At 36.7% G+C, this 19087-nt stretch overlaps 2 protein-coding genes across 5 annotated transcripts in view; one reads left to right on the forward strand and one right to left on the reverse strand.

Annotated features, from left to right (window-relative positions):
• FAM13C (family with sequence similarity 13 member C) overlaps positions 1-13810 on the forward strand; it is a 137178-nt gene extending 123368 nt beyond the window's left edge. For 2 of the 3 annotated variants that reach the window (XM_082634866.1, XM_082634864.1), the window contains 4 exons: positions 5797-5892; positions 7219-7418; positions 8961-9062; positions 12227-13810. In XM_082634866.1, the coding sequence (XP_082490992.1) occupies positions 5797-5892; positions 7219-7418; positions 8961-9062; positions 12227-12350 (522 nt within the window). In that variant the 3' untranslated portion in view covers positions 12351-13810. The remainder of the gene's footprint in view (positions 1-5796; positions 5893-7218; positions 7419-8960; positions 9063-12226) is intronic. The other variant, XM_082634865.1, reaches the window with a different exon arrangement.
• Positions 13811-14345: 535 nt separating this feature from the next.
• The window catches only part of PHYHIPL (phytanoyl-CoA 2-hydroxylase interacting protein like), a gene marked incomplete at both ends in the record, with an annotated part of 96095 nt that continues 91353 nt past the window's right edge, over positions 14346-19087 (reverse strand). For both annotated transcript variants that reach the window (XM_082642073.1, XM_082642074.1), the window contains one exon: positions 14346-14880. In XM_082642073.1, coding sequence (XP_082498199.1) covers positions 14346-14880 — 535 coding nt within the window. The remainder of the gene's footprint in view (positions 14881-19087) is intronic.

Raw genomic sequence — 19087 nt, forward strand, 5'->3', positions numbered from 1 at the left:
TGAATTATGGTTTTCTCAGGGGATATGTCCAGTAGTGGAATTGCTGGGTTGTATGGTAGTCCTATTTTTAAGTTTTTTAAGGAACCTCCATACTGCTTTTCATTTCTAAGTCTATTGATTTGAATCTTCTCCCTTTATTTCTTGATGAGTCTGGCTAATGGTTTATCAATTTTGTTTATCTTCTCAAAGAACCAGCTTTTAGTTTTATTGATCTTTGCTATCATTTCCTTCATTTCTTTCTGATCAACCTGATCTTTATGATTTCTTTCCTTCTGCTAACTTTGGGGTTTTTTTTTTGTTGTTGTTGTTCTTCTTTCTCTAATTGCTTTAGGTGTAAGGTTAGGCTGTTTGAGATGTTTCTTGTTTCTTGAGGTAGGATTGTATTGCTATAAACTTCCCTCTTAGTACTGCTTTTGCTGCATCCCATAGGTTTTGGGTCGTCGTGTAGAAAAGCAGATTTTTAAAAAACATAATAATTCATTTTATTTTTTTAAATCAAGTAAAAATTTGATAACTGATTAGTGAGTAGTTGTGCATTGGAGAGAGGGAAGACTTACAGGTAAAATGCACCAAAAGGAAGATCCCGTCAAGTTCTTCTACTTACCCTTTTAACAAAAATTTAATTTTCTGAATAGGTAATACTTTCTCACATAGCTCAAAAAATATAAAAGGTTACACGTTAAAAAGACTCCTTCCCACCCCATCTGCCAGGTCCAGTTCTGAGGTCTCCCACTCTAAGCAGGTGTAACTATTGCTATGAATGTTTTAGGTGTCCTTTTGGAGTTTCTATATAAAGCATATACAAGAAAGTATTGATACACATTCTTAATTTGCCCCTTTTGAAAAAACGTAGCAGGCTACATAATTATGTATCCTTTTTTCACTTTGCATATTCTAGATAGCTTTTTATATCAAGACATAGAGTGCTTCTCAATTTTTTTATCTTTAAAATTTATGCTTTAATAGCACCATGGTATTCCTTTATTAGTAATTTACAACATTGATAGTAACCTCAAATCAACTAGTTTGATAGCTTAAATAACATTTAGTATGCCTGACTCTGTGCCAGGGACATTTACATAAGATAATTAAAAATGATCCTCATTCTGCATATTAAGAATTTGCAAATTAAGAATCTAAGGTTCAGAGATACCATAATTTTCCAAATTAAAAATAGTGTGTAATTCTTGAAGCCAGTTATCTGAACTCATGACCTCTGTTTTCAAGGTCAATATTAATTCGCTTAGAAATCTGAATTGACCAAGCCATTCTCTTCAGCAGTTGCTTTGTATGATTATGTTCTTTATTGACTTCCCATGTTGTTGGACTGACTGGTTAGTTCAAGCTGTCAGACTTGTTCCACGTATACTTTCTCCCTCAGTGAGGGGCTGGGGAGACTTAGACACAGGGAAAGTTTGGCAAGACTTGAGTCCCTAAAGCTAAAGAGTAATAGATTCTTGTCACTCACTGTCCAGAGAGGAGAATGTCAGTTTTACCTCCCTCTCAAGGAGAGAGCTTGTTTATGGTGACGGTTCGACTGATTTTTATGTTTCCATGGTTTACTGTGAAAGAATACATGGGACCGGTGCCATGGGGAGAACGGAAAACAAGCATGGTGGTAAAAACACTTAAGTTGTGGCAGTTTTTTCTCCAACTTTCTGACCAGGGCCTAGAAGGAAATAACACTTGGACTGACCACTCAGCAGCAGTTCTGCTTGGAAAGCCAGCTTGTTTGGGGGGTACTATTCCAGATCTTGATAATTCAAGTAACCTACTGGATAGGGGGCCAGGAGTTTTTCATGACGGAATTGTCAAGCTATCAACAAAGTATATCAAATTTTGTTCTATGCACAGTCCCTTCTTGCTCAACCTCCTTTAAGTTACATTTCTTCTGATGCCATATAAAATGGAGCAGGAAGTAAGGATAATTAGCTTTGGGGTTTACCTCCTTATATTTATCTTTAAAGTCTGACAACCCATTCATGTGCTGGATATCTGTCTCTGGCTCTTTCAGGTTATTCAACACAGTCCTTATTTTCTCCATTTAAATAAAAATCATAAGTTAGATACTACTAACATACCACAGTCAGCCACCAATATGAAGAATTAGGGAGGGAGGATGCATTTCAGAAACAGAGCCATTGAATTAAGAGGAGAGAATGGTCTGATTCTTAGTAGAAAGTGGCCGAGGAATAGCAAAGTCTAATGTATTTCTGCCCCTTAGATTTGAGGTACCTATCCTGCAGAACCTACGTCTTGACTCATTTTCCACCATGAAGATTGACATTGCAGGCCTCATAATAGCTGGTGTCCATAGGCCCCTGAGTAGAAGACAGCTCCTGGCACATAATCTCACCACTAACCCTTCTTCTTCAGGCAGCATGCCTTCCTGTGCACATATATTTGAGGATAAGCACTTATGGCATTGAAGTCCTGTACTTACGGCCATTGAACCCTCACATCTGTCTTTGGGGATTACTTTAATAATGATCCTAAAAGTAAAATCATAGAATCATGAGAGTGAAAGATGAGTGCCATACATTGTACCTGTACCCCGACTTTTATCTAGCATTTGTGGAAGGAACTTTTCTATAATGGCATTCATCATTCTAACTTGCTTTTTGGTCACTCTTTTCTCTCTTTTAAGTCTAAATTTAGCTTTTCTAGAATCCAGACAATATACTAAAAATAAATAAAACCAAAAAAAAATCAAACTGCAATAGAGATGCCAATAATAGTTAAATGCATCATTTTCTGAAGAGCTTTCTATGGAATATAAGTCCCAAAAAGATACTGAATAAAAAAACATTATTTCACTGTTTTCTGAACTTAGAGATTTCTTTGTCACCTATTAAAATCCCATGGAATACATGAAAGAATTTTTTATTTTCTGTGTAAACATGTGTCATGACTAAGAAACTGTTTAAGGAATGATTGAGCTAGAAAATGAAAGGCTCTTGGAGTTACTTAACCAATACTTAAAATGCTCTACAGAGAGAGGTGGTCTTTCTTTCTACTGAAAATAAAAGAGCCTTGGGCTATATAGCCTGTGGAATTTACATGAAGACTTCTAAAAATTAGACTACTTTTGCATATAAACCTGGGTTTTTAGATGGGTAGTAAGAAAGGGGATACATTGGGTACTGTGAGAATTTGAAGAAATATGTGATATAATTTATTTGGGCAGACAAGACTGAAACACAGAAAACAGTTAAGGCCCAGACAGTGAGACACAGAGAAGTTCAGAGAAAAGGAAGATCAATATGGGCCAGACACTTAGGTTGCTTCCATCTCCTGGCTATTGTAAATAGAGCTGCAATGAACATTTAGGTACATGACTCTTTTTGAATTATGGTTTTCTCAGGGTATATGCCCAGTAGTGGGATTGCTGGGTCATATGGTAGTTCTATTTGTAGTTTTTTAAGGAACCTCCATAGTGGATGTATCAATTCACATTCCCACCAGCAGTACAAGAAGGTTCCCTTTTCTCCACACCCTCTCCAGCATTTGTTGTTTCTAGATTTTTTGATGATGGCCATTCTGACCGGTGTGAGATGATACCTCATTATAGTTTTGATTTGCATTTCTCTAATGATTAATGATGTTGAGCATTCTTTCATGTGTTTGTTGGCAGTCTGTATATCTTCTTTGGAGAAATGTCTATTTAGGTCTTCTGCCCATTTTTGGATTGGGTTGTTTGTTTTTTTGTTATTGAGCTGCATGAGCTGCTTGTAAATTTTGGAGATTAATCCTTTGTCAGTTGCTTCATTTGCAAATATTTTCTCCCATTCTGAGGGTTGTCTTTTGGTCTTGTTTATGGTTTCCTTTGCTGTGCAAAAGCTTTTAAGTTTCACTAGGTCCCATTTATTTATTTTTGTTTTTATTTCCATTTCTCTAGAAGGTGGGTCAAAAAGGATCTTGCTGTGATTTATGTCATAGAGTGTTCTGTCTATGTTTTCCTCTAAGAGTTTGATAGTTTCTGGCCTTACATTTAGGTCTTTAATCCATTTTGAGCTTATTTTTGTGTGTGGTGTTAGGGAGTGTTCTAATCTCATACTTTTCCATGTACCTGTCCAGTTTTCCCAGCACCACTTACTGAAGAGGCTGTCTTTTCTCCACTGTATATTCTTGCCTCCTTTATCAAAGATAAGGTGACCATATATGCTTGGGTTTATCTCTGGGCTTTCTATCCTGTACCATTGATCTATATTTCTGTTTTTGTGCCAGTACCATACTGTCTTGATTACTGTAGCTTTGTAAACGAAATTGAGTTATTTGTAGTGAGGTGGAATGGACGTAGAGTCTGTCATACAGAGTGAAGTAAGTCAGAAAGAGAAAAACAAATACCGTATGCTAACACATATATATGGAATCTAAGAAAAAAAAATGGTCATGAAGAACCTAGGGGTAAGACGGGAATAAAGACACAGACCTCCTAGAGAATGGACTTGAGCATATGGGGAGGGGGAAGAGTAAGCTGTGACAAAGTGAGAGAGTGGCATGGACATATATACACTACCAAATGTAAAACAGATAGCTAGTGGGAAGCAGCCGCATAGCACAGGGAGATCAGCTCGGTGCTTTGTGACCATCTAGTGGGGTGGGATAGGGAGGGTGGGAGGGAGGGAGACGCAAGAGGGAAGAGATATGGGGACATACGTATAACTGATTCACTTTGTTATAGAGCAGAAACTAACACACCATTGTAAAGCAATTATACTCCAATAAAGATGTTTAAAAAAAAAAAATGGGCCAGAATGGTTTTCAACTGGGATATGGGGGTAAGGTAGCATGAGAATAACTTGAAAGCTTTAAAAATACACCTGCTTGAGTCATTTTCTTTTCCTTCAGGATTCTCAGAGGGGATCTGGAAGGCAGAGTCAGATAGGACACTTGGGCAATTATGCTATGTGCTATTTCTACCATTTCCTTCCCACTACCTGCTGAGTGAGAACCATTGGACTAGAATGAAAAGGAGGTTGTTTGTGGTAAATATGTAGAAAACTTAATGCAGGACACACATCAGGGAGGAAAACGAAGGCAATCAGAGGAGTTTGGTCATTTTGGCTGGAGAGGTAGATAGGTTGGGATAGGTAGGTAGGTAGATGATTAATAGATAAGTAGAAACTGTTTAAAATTTTATGTACTTTGTGACATGTTAGAAATGGTGCTTAGGGATGAGTCAAAGAGCAGCAGGGTAATAGAATACATTAGTAAACAAGAGGTTATGAAATTTTTTTGTTGGAAGGAACTTTTTAACTCCAACTTCCTTGTTGTATAGGTAGGAAATTGAGAATTCAGAGTTGTTAACTGTTTTATCCAAAATATTTAGTTTATGTCAGATTTAGCCAGTAAACTAGCATATAATCCAAGTATGTAGTGATAAAGACCTGGAGAAGGTTGGTGTCTGTGGATATAAAAGATCTTGAAAGTCAGATAAAATACATGTTTCAGAAGAAAAATAAATAGCTCTTGGGTCACCCATTGGTTTTTTAAGAATGAAGAAGTAATTAAAGAACAGGGTCCTTACCATTTAAACATTGAGGACTCCTTCAGTAAGCTTTAAAAACGTATTTCTAAACTTGGACCTATCCTTTAAGAAACTTTCGTAGAAGAAAATTGGCGTGTGCTTCATACACTGTCTTATAAATGACTTACCTTTTTAAAATTACTGTTGCATTTTAGTATTGTAATCCCTTAGAGGCTTCCAAACTTTTTTTTTTGGCCTCCTAAAAACATTGATGTGTTTTCATTCTTGTTCGAGAAAGGAACAATAATTAATTTCATGTTTTCCAGGTAACTAAGCAAGACAAGAACCTCATAAAGCCTCTTTATGACAGATACAGAATTATCAAGCAAATCTTGTCCACGCCTTCCCTTATTCCAACAATTGTAAGTTGGGATGTTTGCATTAACTAGAAATGTGTCCTTGTGCTTTGTATTGATGTTTAGTTAGGGAGGTAGCACCATGAGAGTTATAAAGGAGCCTTCTTTGCAGGATGTGCTGCTAACAAGGCCAGTTGTTATTTCACAAAGTAGAAACGTGGTCTCCCTCAACTCCAATACTATACTTAACAGTGGCTGATAATTAAAACTATTGTGAAACAGGAATAGATAGCAATTCTATTTTTGAAGCCAGTTATTACACTTGCTTTCATTGCTTGGGTGAGGAGAACAACTGATGGATTTTAGTTTGGCATTACCTAATTTACAACAACACAGCTAGACAGAACAGAGCTGTTCTAGTCTGTGTGTTGTTAATTTTTCCCCTTTAATAAGAAAATTGATAGTATGTTCCTTGATATAATGCAGCATTTGTTTTTGGTACCATTTGACCATCTCTGTGCAAGATAGAAGTAGAATTATTTCAATAGAAAATATGAATACTGAAACTGAGTTAGACTACTTTTAATAAAGAATGATTTATGGGAATACAGAACTTGAAAAGCACCACACATCCTACTCCATCAATATTAGAACAGTCACTTGCTCAAGATATCAATATTAAAAGAAATATTAACAAATTCAAATTTAAGTATACTTCAGTACATTTATATTTCCACAACTCTAAAGACAAAGACAATAGTGGTTCATACTTTTTGAAATTTTCCAATTAAGGAAGCATAATTTAAAATGGGGTATGACTTTCAGATTTCCTTGCAAGAAAATCTTTTGGTTGTGATAAGCATTACCTGAACAGGTTAAGCAGTAATTCCATTTTGTTTTGGCCTTCATAGAGCTCTTCCCTGAATTTGTCAATTATCTGAGTATTCTCTGTATCTGAAAGTGGCCCACACCAGGACCTGATTTGGGGTATTTCTGGATGACAAAAGAAGTCTATGGTCCATTTCATCCTAACCCATATAACTGTTAAGAAGCTGGGGCCCAGAAGGCCTGGGTGAAAGGGAAGAATTACTAGGCAGTGCAGCCCAGATTGGAACATATCCTAGATGTCTGTGCCTGCTTTGGCCCAGCAGAGAGATCTGAGCTTGGTGAGCATTTTAGCCCAGGATGGGTGCTTCTTTGCTCATTAACTTCTGCAAGTTTTTTGATGCAACTGAGCAAGAGTTTCTCTTGGTTGCTTTCTTCTTGGTTCTCAGTAGCCACAGGGATCATCTACTGTTTTCATTGTGTTTATTTATGGTTCCCCTTCCTGGTTTTGCTTCCTCAAGAGGCACTTAGCATTTTGTAACTTTATTTAATTCTTCCTATGATAAGCAGGAGGAAGAAGACTCTGATGAAGACTGTCCACAGGGAAGCCAACAACTTTCTTTGCCAAACCCAGCATCCCACCTTCCTATTGGCGACCACCTCACCTACTCTAATGAGACTGAGCCTGTTAGGCTCCTGCTACCAGATGAAAAGAAAGAAATCAAACAACCAGCTCTCTCCATGTCCAATTTACATGAGGCCACCATGTGAGTGTGAATCCTCAGTGTGGAGTCTCCTTTTAACTCCTTCTGGTCTGGGGGACATTATATGTCTGTACACACAAAATTCAGAAGAGCTATTACATGCTCTAAAAAATGCTATCCAGCAGAAAGCATAATCTGGTTATCCTTTTAACAGGAAAATTGAGAAGACAAAGCCATGAGGAACCAAGGCTCCCAATAAGGTCCCAAGGATGTCATAAATGCTAATGGTCCATTTGTTACACTTGCACATTCTTTTCAGCAGGGTCTGGCACCAATCTAATGCTTGACAGTGTGTAAAGCAGAGTTGGCCTTTGAAAATGATGGACCAAAAGGAATTGGGATCCTGTGTTGGGTCAGCAGTTGTCAGGGCCTTTATCCTAGTCTATTCTATTTAGATAAAATGGTTTCTCCAGACTGGGACTTAAGTAAATGAGCTGACCTTTTTCTCCTAATGGCCACTCAGTCAGGAGCCATTTGGATTTTCATTAGTATTATCATTATTGTTATTATCATTATTCAGTAGCTGGCACTCCTCTTGATCATTTGGCCTTCTTTGGTTTGTATATTACAGGACAGATCATGAGATTTTCTTTAACATGTATAATAGTGTGGTGAGTATATGCCCCAAGATAGGGATGGAATCCCCATAAATATGAGGCAAGACCAAGCACTAAGTTGCAAGCTGAGATTTTAGTGTGCTTGTATCAGTTGGTACCCCAATTTCAGCTCAGAGAAGAGTGACCTGTTTGGAAGCAGAACATCAATCCTTCCTTATTCCCTCCCTTTCCTCCTCTTTCCCTCCCTCCCTGGTTCCCTCTCTCCTCTTTTTCCCTCCTTTTCTTCTCTTTCTTTCTTGGTTGGTAGGCTGCTGGCTGGCTGGCTGTTCTAAAGCAGCTGTTCTTAACTTCTTGGGGGGTGTTGGACTTTTTTGAAAGCAATGGAATTTTTTTACTTTTTAGAAAATGCCCATATATAATTTCAGGGAGTTCACAAACTTTCTGGAACCAGACACAAGTTCCCCAGATAAAAATTCCTGCTCTGAAGTATATGACTTTTCTCTCTTGTCTTAGAATGAAGTGAGTAGAATCTGTGACATAATTATAGCTTTCTCTGTGTCTTTGTTTCATTCCCAAGGGTTTTGCCATTCCCCCTATACTCTAGATTAAGGGTAGAATTTTCTTTCAAATCTCTCCCTTTTGTGCCTCTTATGTTTAGTCTATCACCAAATACTGATGAGTATTCCTCCAAAATGTCTGTCTCTCCCTCATGTATTCATGTGGCCTTTACCCTCACCACTTATTATAATGGACTCAGTCTGCTTGCCTCCTGTCTGCCCTTTCCATTTTCCTAGGACATTATTTTCATCAAGTAATGTCCTCAGTGATGTGCTCCCCTATGGTCACGCTCTACATGTGTCATATTTATTCAAAAGACACACTTTTAGGCAGAACACTTCTGTATCATAATATGCTTTTGCTAAATCGGTAACTCTGCTCATGATGAGCTCTCAGTTATGCCAGAGCATATATATTTTACCTGATACAGGCCTGTACTTCTTGACCATCTCCGAGAAACTAGGGCTGACAAGAAGAGACTTCGGAAAGCCTTAAGAGAATTTGAGGAACAGTTTTTTAAACAAACAGGAAGGTAAGTGTGGGCAGAGATATTTTTTTAAGCTAATATTTCCTAGAGAACTGCTGTTAAGAGTGAGCTGTAATTTTTTCAGGAACAGTGACTTTATACAAGACATAAATAATTTCCAAAGTGACTTAGACCCAGGATTTGCCTAATGCAACATTTGGGTAGTACCATTATTGGGTATGTTTTATGGGAGGCTGTAGCTATCAAGTATGAGACAGCAAAGCTTTAAAAAATAAAAGATGAACTCCCCAAATCCCTAACTTTGCACAATAAATCTCATTACAATCGAATGTACCTAAACCTTTAAAAAAAAACTATAATATTTAATTTTTCAGCCCATATAACTTCTTTGTTCTTGGTTACTTAGTTCTACAGGTTACTCCCTACTTTATTAAATAATTCTTCATTTGCTTTAAATATATTCTTTAAGCTTCAGGATCTGGCCTTAATTATTTTATTTCAGGATTTGGTCAAGAGTTCATTTCTATTCTTTCTATCCCTTAAATGTTTAGCTATATCCTCTCTTTTTCTGTGTCAACCCAGTCTCACTATGCAGTCCATTAGTTTCTTCTAAATTTTGGTATATTGTGAACAAACTTATATATATGCATATGTATAAAATCATGAGAAAAGAATTATTAATCTACTTCTGGAAGAGACAGAGACAAGCCAATTAGCTATCCTGAGCCTGTTTCCACAGTTGTAAGAGGAAATAGTTAGAGTTCCTGGGATACTTTGGGAAGCTATAGTTATCGTGTAGGACGTCAGTCTTTAAAAAAAGTTTTAAAGGGTGTAACTTTGCCAAAGTCACGGAGTTATTAGGGTGGCAGAGGTAGGAGTCTGTGATACACTGGCTCCTCAGTATTCTTCTCCATCTAGGTATCTGCCTTTCTTGAACTGCTTTGATTTCAGCAGCCTGAGGGCTGCCCTGATGGAGAAGAAACTGTTTTCTAAAAACATCCTGAAAGTTTGGTCTACTCACCTCTTAGGAACTTTCTATTTCAGTCCTCCAGGGCTGTTCAGTAGGACTGGACCTCTCAAACTTTTTGCATTTAGCAAGTACAGGTGTAACACACATAGTTTTCTAGTGGAATCTTCAAGTTGACTGTTGTAAGTCCAAGTTACTTACCTTTCTGCTGATGTTATCTAGTGAGAAATGTTACACGGTTGTTAAATGTAGAATATAAAACATAATTTCTTGTTTTCTTTTTCCATTTCCATTTTTTCCTTTACAAAATTTCCATACAACGTTTACATTTTTTTTAACCTATCTGAACCCAGAAATTTACTTTAAAGAGTTTGAGAACTTCCCAGTGTGTTAACTAGTCCTGCCAAATGGGTCTGCAATGGTACTTGGCATGCCTTTGCCATACAGGGAAGTTAGTTATGTTATGTGTATAGTATTCTAGTGCACCGGTGAGTCCTAAACTCACTTCAGATATGCCTAATACTTGATTGAGGTAATATGCCCTCCTGTGGTAATACACTTAAACTAAATGCAGAAGTAGTGCTATATTACAAGTAAAATCAAATAGTTGAATGGCTAGGAAATATGGATCTTGTTTTCCTAAAACATTTCATTGGGAAGGGTTAACTGTACATAGCTAAAATAACCAGGCAAATGGACTACTAAAAATTTTAAGGTACTATAAGTGTTCTTGGTAATATTCACCATGTGAGAAGCATAATTATCTAGATATGACATTAACAGTTATGAGCCAGGAACTGTGCTAAACACTTTAGTATGTTTTATATAATGAGAAAACTGCTTAAGGAAATACTTAGCAAAAATTTTCACTCTGGCCAATGAACTCTTGTTTATTAGCTAAAATGGAGTATGCAGGACCAGGGACAATTGCATAATGGCTTATAGTATTTCCCTATAAATTAGAACATTTATTCACTTAGATATGTTTACACAAATTAAGGTGGTATTTAGACACCCAGTTATGATAAGTTTGGCTCAGAATACTGAAGGGAGGCAAAGCAATTATGTTAAATAATTGAGACAACATTTAAGAGGAACCCTGTCTAAAGATTTGTGTGCTGTTCTGAGTTCTGAACTAGAAATTTCAGGGCAGTATATGTAGTGTTAAAACATAAGTAGGTAACTACATTCGTAGGGAATCTTTATAGATTAGCTGTTCTTTTATTTGGAAGTAATAGAAATGTATCTTTATCAGTACTGGGAAAAGAGAAGGGGTATAGGTAAAATATTAAGTGTTTTCAGCCATACGAATATTGGAGAGTATCTGTATTTATACTCAGCGGCAATTGTGGTGACCTCACCTGTGTACCCACCCCTTGTATTTCAAAGACATGGGTGGAAATATTTTAAAAGCAGTTGGCCATCTTTATTAACAAAGGAGGAAAGACCCTTCTGAGATCCTGAAGTAACTACTTTCCTTTAGAAAACATATCCTGGCAATGTATTTTTCTGGGAAGGCAATGGTTTTAACTCCAGATGCTATCCAATTATTCTTCAAAATAAGTGTCAAGAACATCTGGTAGTTAGAAGGCATATGTATAAAAATATGTGCATCATCATATGCCTAGTCTTAGTGCAATTAGTGTGCAAAGAGAACCACTGAAATTTAGACTCAAATTCCTTAAAAAAACTTCTCAGTGATTCTTCTACTATACATTAGCAGAGTTAGGTATTATAATTACAGGAAAACTTAGAAATATTTCATGTTTGTAAGGTTAACTACTTAGTTTCTTCTCCTATTACCATACATTTATACGTTATTTCTGTTATGTAATTTCTGTTGTATCTTTAGGTTGATATTTTAAAATACAACTATCACTGTAAGGGCTGAACATTCTACACAGGCATGGATCATGGGAGAATGACTAGATAAGAATGCCTTGAGGGTTCTGGTTTTTATTTCCCTCGGAACTTTTCACTTGCCCCAACGTTACATGTTTATGCACTGGATATATTTGCAAAGCATTTAGATTTTTAACTTCTCAGAGTACTGTTACATTGAAACCTAGTAACATGTGGAAGAGGGAGTGAATGAAGGTAAAAGGGAAGGGAAAAAAAGACATGATGAAAAAATCAAGTGGAAACTGCTACCCTGTACTTTTCTCATGTAAGAGTTAGAAAAGGATTTTTAATGACTGGTTGGTTCATTATTAACTAATGGACAATATTTTCTTTTTTGCAGAAGTCCACAAAAGGAAGATAGGATACCAATGGCAGATGAGTACTACGAATACAAGCATATAAAAGCCAAACTGAGACTATTAGAGGTCCTCATCAGCAAGCAAGATGTGGCCAAAACTATTTGAGGTTCAGGAAATGTTTGTGATCACTTTGACCCAAGATAAGTCAAGTTTATTTTCGTCTGCCGTTCTTGCTAAGTAGTTATGACAAATGAAAATTGAGGCACTTTAGTGTATTAGCTGTTTTTAAGAATGGATGGCAAGTGTAATTATAAATGAGTAGAAGGGATTAAAAGGGAGGAGATACAACAAGGAACAGTATAATTGGAAAATAAAATTTAGCCTTCTCCATGCCAGGGAGAAAATGCACAGTCAGTCTAATTATTTCAGAAAACATCTATTTTATCAAATCTAAATAACACAAAGCATCCACCTGTTAAATGGGCTACTGGTTAAGAAAGTCTACTTAGTGTCCAAAGATTGTTTATATTGACATATGGAAAAGAGCATAATTTTAAAAAATCAGTGAGAGGAAGAAAAGAAACTTTATTTTATGTAGGAAGGAATACAGCTAGTAAGAATGTAATTTATTTGAAACTTCTAATAGATTTTTAAGTGATTAAAAAAAAAATCTACTACCTTGTTCCTTAAATCTGCTAGGCTTTCAGCACCCTAAAATATATGAGAATGTGTCACTGATAATTTTTTATTTCTATATAAAAATAGCACATTATTTTATCTGTTACTTAAAATTTTACATTTCTGATTACCAAAGTTCATTCTGATAGCATGTACTTTGTGAATTATCTTTGTCTATATAACAGATGTTTATATTAAAATAAAATATTGTATTAAAATTTGAAAATAGGTATTTTGGATAGATGTGTCTGTAGTATATAATCTAATGTGATCATAGTTATGATTGCTAATATTTGTTTACTATAAGATTATATAACTATTTTTCCATTGGAAATTTTTTTTTTAATGTTCCAAGGTCTATACTTTATGAAGTCAAAAAACTTTCCCATGAACTATATAGTTGTTCTCCATTCTGTATAAAATGAAAGGTTTAGAAATTGTTGCTACGACACCTTGGGAAAGAAGCCAGGATATTTTATTTGCTTCATCCACTTTAGTGTGTGCAGTTATTTTGTACTAAACCAACCACCTGTTTATTACTTTTGCTTTTGTAAAAATAAGTAAAAGGTCCACATTTTCTCTTGTACCAACCATGTTTATATTTCTCTTTTCTGTAATGTTTAAGCATGATGTTGAACAAATTCACACTTTCACATAGTTTGGATGGGAAGAACATTGACTATTTCTGAAGCAGACTATTTCAGAGGCTTATTGTTTTCTCTGTATTTACCTGATATTTTATAAATCAGAATAATGTCCTTCATAAATTTGTTTAATTAAAGTCATCTACTTAGAACAGATACACAACTATTTGAGGTTTACAAACTACATCTTTGATAAGGGAAATGGTTTCGTGACATGTATACAATTGCTATTAAAATGTAACTATATATTCTATAAGACTGTAAATATTTTATACAATACAAATAAAATATTTTTCTATTATATTTATTATGTTGAAACACAGTAGTTGTTTCCTGTTAGCTAATATAAATAATATAAATAACACTGTCAAACAACAAGTTGGAAGTGCTGACAATTCTAGGCTTTAAGATTTAATTCATGCTGCAATTACACCCTTTCATGCGGTTTGGAATAATCCCAATATTTGCTCAGTAGATTAAAATGAGTGCATATTTAAACACCATTTATAAGCCATTATTTTCCATTATTTTGTATTTTGCTAGAGCAGTTTATATAATTGGTTATGTTTGGCTTAAAGAAAAAATTAAACCATTGCAGCATCTAGGCAACAGAGTGTCAGAAGGACAACTTAGGATATTTCAGCATTGAAAGGAGGGGGAAGGGTAGGGAATAGGAAACACTAAAACAGCTCTGAATGAAATTTGATAAGTGGCAGTTTGCTTTTGGTGAGAGCGGCATGTGCATGCTTCAGTGGAAAACATCTGGTGATGAAAACGGACAACAGAGGATCAATGCTCCTAAGGGAAGAAAGGGGACTAAGAATAAGAAAAGTGGGCATTAACGTCCAACACTAATATTACAGGTTTTGCAGCTGGGATCTTTCTTTGCATTTGCAGTAGATAAACTCATGAGCTGATGACCAGTGATTTCTGCCACGGTACCTAGAGAAAGATCCACAGGGTCAGTGTAAATGACTTCTAAAATGACATCCTGGGCATGGTGGTAAACCAGCATCCCATCTTCTTCTCTGCAGGTCAAAAATTTATTATCCTTGGAATTTAGTTGAGGAAGGCGCTGCTTACAAAATTCATCTCCTGGTGATCCCACAGGGGCAATGACAAGAATCACATAATGATAAGCAGTGTACATACAATAGAAGTCCCCAAAGTATAAGTTAGTATTGGGGTTGAAAAGTTTTTCTGCTGCAATCTCAAACCTGTATCTTCCATAAGGTGAATCCTGGGGTGGCTTCCCAGTATTGAATTCAGTGCTGCAGCTGAAGAAGATGCCTTCTAATTTTCCACTGATAGGAGAGCCATGGCTACCACTGTTATCCTTGACAGAGGGCTGCATAGCATTCCCATGATGTTCTCTGCAAGAGAAAATAAATGGTCACTGCTTGGTACGACAGTGGTAAAGCTACTGATTTACAGAATTTAATGGTGATAGGCCTAAAGGTCAACTGTCTACTATTAAAAGCCTGAGTGCTCATCCACCCTACCATCAGATCAAGAAGAATGCATCTTTTAACATTTCCTATAGAAGGCTAAATTTTAGCCTTGACCCTAAGGTAAGGATGCTCTGCTACAAACCTCAGAGGTCTTTTACATAATAAATTTCCTGACCAGGAAAACCAAAGTGAAATTAGAAATCTTATGGCTGAAATCACATCCATTATATGCCTACTGGATTTTAGAAGTGGCTTGGTGAAGAGAAAACTGGATTAACAATACTGGTTAAATATGTTGAATGTTTCTTTAAAGTATGCCAGAATTTAGATCTAAAATGAATGTTGTCCATGTACATTGGTACAAAAGCATCTTGTTTCTTTTTTTGCTTTAGTTTTTTTTTTTTTTACCCAGACACAGTTTACTAATCAGGTCCTCTTGCCTGCATTTTCCTTGGAATAGAGCTGGTTATCTCCCTTTACCCCACTCTCAGATCTATTCTCTACCCTTCTCACCTTCCACTGTGGGCTAGGACTGTATCATCCAGCTCTTCCTGTTCCTTGGTCCCTTCCATTTCAGTTATACCAATGGGAGGCACAGTAAGAAAAATGGAAGGGTATCCCATGCTCTTGGATTGGAAGAATTAATATTGTTAAAATGGCCATACTATCCAAAGCCATCTACAGATTTAATGCGATCTCTATCAAATTACCCATGACATTTTTCACAGAACTGTAACAAATAATCCTAAAATTTATATGGAACCATAAAAGACCCAGAATTGCCAAAGCAACCCTGAGGAAAAAGAACAAAGCTGGAGGCATAACCCTCCCACACTTCAGACAATACTACAAAGCTACAGTAATCAGAACAGCATGGTATTGGCATAAAAACAGACATATGGATCAATGGAAGAGAATAGAGACCCCAGAAATAAACCCACACACCTACGGTCAATTAATCTTTGACACAGGAGGCAAGAATACATAATGGAGAAAAGAGTCTCTTCAGCAAGTGGTGTTGGGAAAGCTCGACAGGCTCATGTAAATCAATGAAGTTAGAACACTGCCTCACACCATACACAAAAATAAATGCAAAGTGGCTTAAAGACTTAAATATAAGACAGGACACCATAAAACTACTAGAAGAGATCATAGGCAAAACATTCTCTGATGTAAATTGTACCAATGCTTTCCTATGTCAGTCTCCCAAGGCAATAGAAATAAAAGCAAAGATAAACAAATGGGACCTAATCAAACTTATAAGCTTTTGCACAGCAAAGGAAACCAAAAACAAAATGAAAAGACAAACTACAGACTGGGAAAAAAATATTTGCAAACAATGCGACTGACAAGGGCTTAATTTCCAAAATATACAAACAGCTCATACAACTCAACAATAAAAAACAAACAACCCAATCAAAAAATAGGCAGAAGATCTAAATAGACATTTCTCCAAAGAAGCATACAGATGGCCAATAGGCACATGAACATATGCTCAATGACACTAATTATCAGAGAAATGCAAATCAAAACTACAATGAGATATCACCTCACACCAGTCAGAATGGCCATCATCAAAATGTCTATAAACAATAAATGGTGGTGAGGGTGTGGAGAAAAGGGAACCCTTCTACTCTGTTGGTGGGAATGTAAATTGGTACAGCCACTATGGAGAACAGTATGGAGGTTCCTTAAAAAACTAAAAATAGAGTTAGCATATGATCCAGCAATCCCACTTCTGGGCATATAACTGGAAAAGATGAAAAAAATATTTTATACCCGAAGACAAAGAAGAAGCCACAACGAGTCGGTAGGAGGGGCGCTTCCATGATATTATCAAATCCCATACCCTTTGGGTGAGAGACCCACAAATTGGAAAATAATTATATCCCAGAGGTTCTCCCACAGTAGTGATAGTTCTGAGCCCCAGGTCAGGCTCCATAGCCTGAGGGTCTGGCATCAGAAGGAGGAGCCTCCAGAGCATTTGGCTTTAAAGGCCAGCAGGGCTTGAGTGCAGGAGCTCCACAGGACTGGGGGAAATAGAAACTGCACTCTTGGAGGGTGCACACAAGATTTCACGTACACTGGGACCCAGAACAAAGCAGTGACTCCACAGGAGCCTGGGCTAGACCACCCTGTGTGTTGTGGAGGGTCTCCTGGGGGAGGTGTGGGTTGGCTGTGGTGCAGAGGGTGGGCAAGGAGACTGGAGGTGGAGGCCCCATAAAATATTGATTGGCACAAGCTCTCCGAGAGGTGGCCATTTTGGCACTGAGACCTGTCTCCACCCAACAGCCTGCAGGCTCCAGTGCTGGGATGCCTCAGTCCAAACAACCAGCAAAGGGGGAACACAGCCCCAACCATCAGCAGACAGGCTGCCTAAAGTTGTACTGAGCTCACGGCCACTTCTAAACACAGCCCTTGACATGGCCCTGTCAACCAGAGGGACAACACACAGTTCCACACACCAGTGGGCAGGCACCAGTCCCTCCCTCCAGGAAACCTGCACAAGCCCCTGACCCAAACTCACCCACAAGGGTGCAAACACCAGAAGTAAGAGAAACTGTGATCCTGCAGCCTGCGGAAAGGAGACTGCAAATACAGAAAAGTCAGACAAAATGAGACGGCAGAGGAGTATATTCCAGATGAAGGAACAAGATAAAAACCCAGAAGAACAAGTAAGTGAAGTGGAGTTAGGCAATCTTCCCCAAAAATAATTCAGAGTAAAGATGATGCAAGATCTCAGAAAAAGAATGGAGGCACAGATCGAAAAGACACAAGAAGTGTTCAACAAGTCCTAGAAGATTTAAAGAAAATCAAGATCCACTGATGCTAATATGGCTTCAGTTAATAGAGCTTTTTTAAAAAGCAATGTTGAAAAACTGTTCCCATGCCTTGGCAAGTATATTTTTTTATGTATATATACTGCAGTATGTGTATATCTACTGCATCAAAATATAACTTGCATGAATTTTACAACTATCATAGAAAATCCAACAAAGGTAAATTTCCTTGTTAGTAAATACATCTTTTATACTAGTATATTGGAATCAATCATACAATATATACAATACTTTTTTCCATTTTCCATGCTCCCCATCTTTATTTTTTTCTTCTTGGAAGAATTTTTGAAGACAGAGGGAGCAAATTCTAGAGTATCTAAGGACCCGAAAACAGAAGGCCAATTCCCACCCAAAGGACAGAGAAAAATCAGAGAAATAGTGACCTCCAGTGGCCACCTAAAATAGACACTTGCAATGTTCTGGGAATCTAAACCTAGTACCAAACATGTATTTATTTATTCTATTGATGTATTATTTATTATTATACAAAATAGCAACTGTGGATCTTTTTTATTTCTAATTTTATGCTTAACAAATATAAAGAAGTACCTTTTTTTGTTAAGTCATATATGGTCATTCCCATTCAACAATTGACAAGTATAATAATTTGTGTTCTGTCTCTCAGCTCATGTTCACTTAATTTAGTGAATGGCATCTACTATGAATTATATAGACTGAAGGGTAAATAATTTGCCAGCAAAGAGAATTATGGACTGAACTCTATTTACAGGATATTCAAACATAAGGCAGGAATAGTTTTCACGATCAAAATATATCAAACTACATGATATTGCAAAGTACTTAATTTGAAGAACACACATGCCTAAATTCACCTTTCTCTCTTTGATTCTCTCTGCATTTTCCACAGCTTGGAGTTTATTTAGATCTGTAACCATGATCTTGATTTAAGAAAAACTGGAGAGTTATGAAACAAAAAAACCACAACAGAACTTCCTAATTTTTTTTCACATAAAATCCTGTCAAGAATACTTTATAGAGTTTACAAAGTGAGATCAAGGCTTTTAAAATGACAAATTATAGGGATTGCTGTGTAAAAGTTTTAGAACCTGTATCAATTTAAAAGCTTCAGTCTCACTTTAAAACACAAATCTGCCTATTTATGCTCTTGAAATTTTCTTCTACAAATATGAAAGGGCTGTAAGTATTAAAACTACTTGTGACATGGAATTCTTGGAAACTGCTTTCAGGGACAAACATAGGATATCTTAGAAATACTACTGAACCCTAGAATTCAAAGGTAAACAAAGGAGATTTTCCTCATGAATAAT

This window comes from Mesoplodon mirus, assembly GCF_964341445.2.
Source record: "Mesoplodon mirus genome assembly, chromosome: 2".
Taxonomy (NCBI): Eukaryota; Metazoa; Chordata; class Mammalia; order Artiodactyla; family Ziphiidae; genus Mesoplodon; species Mesoplodon mirus.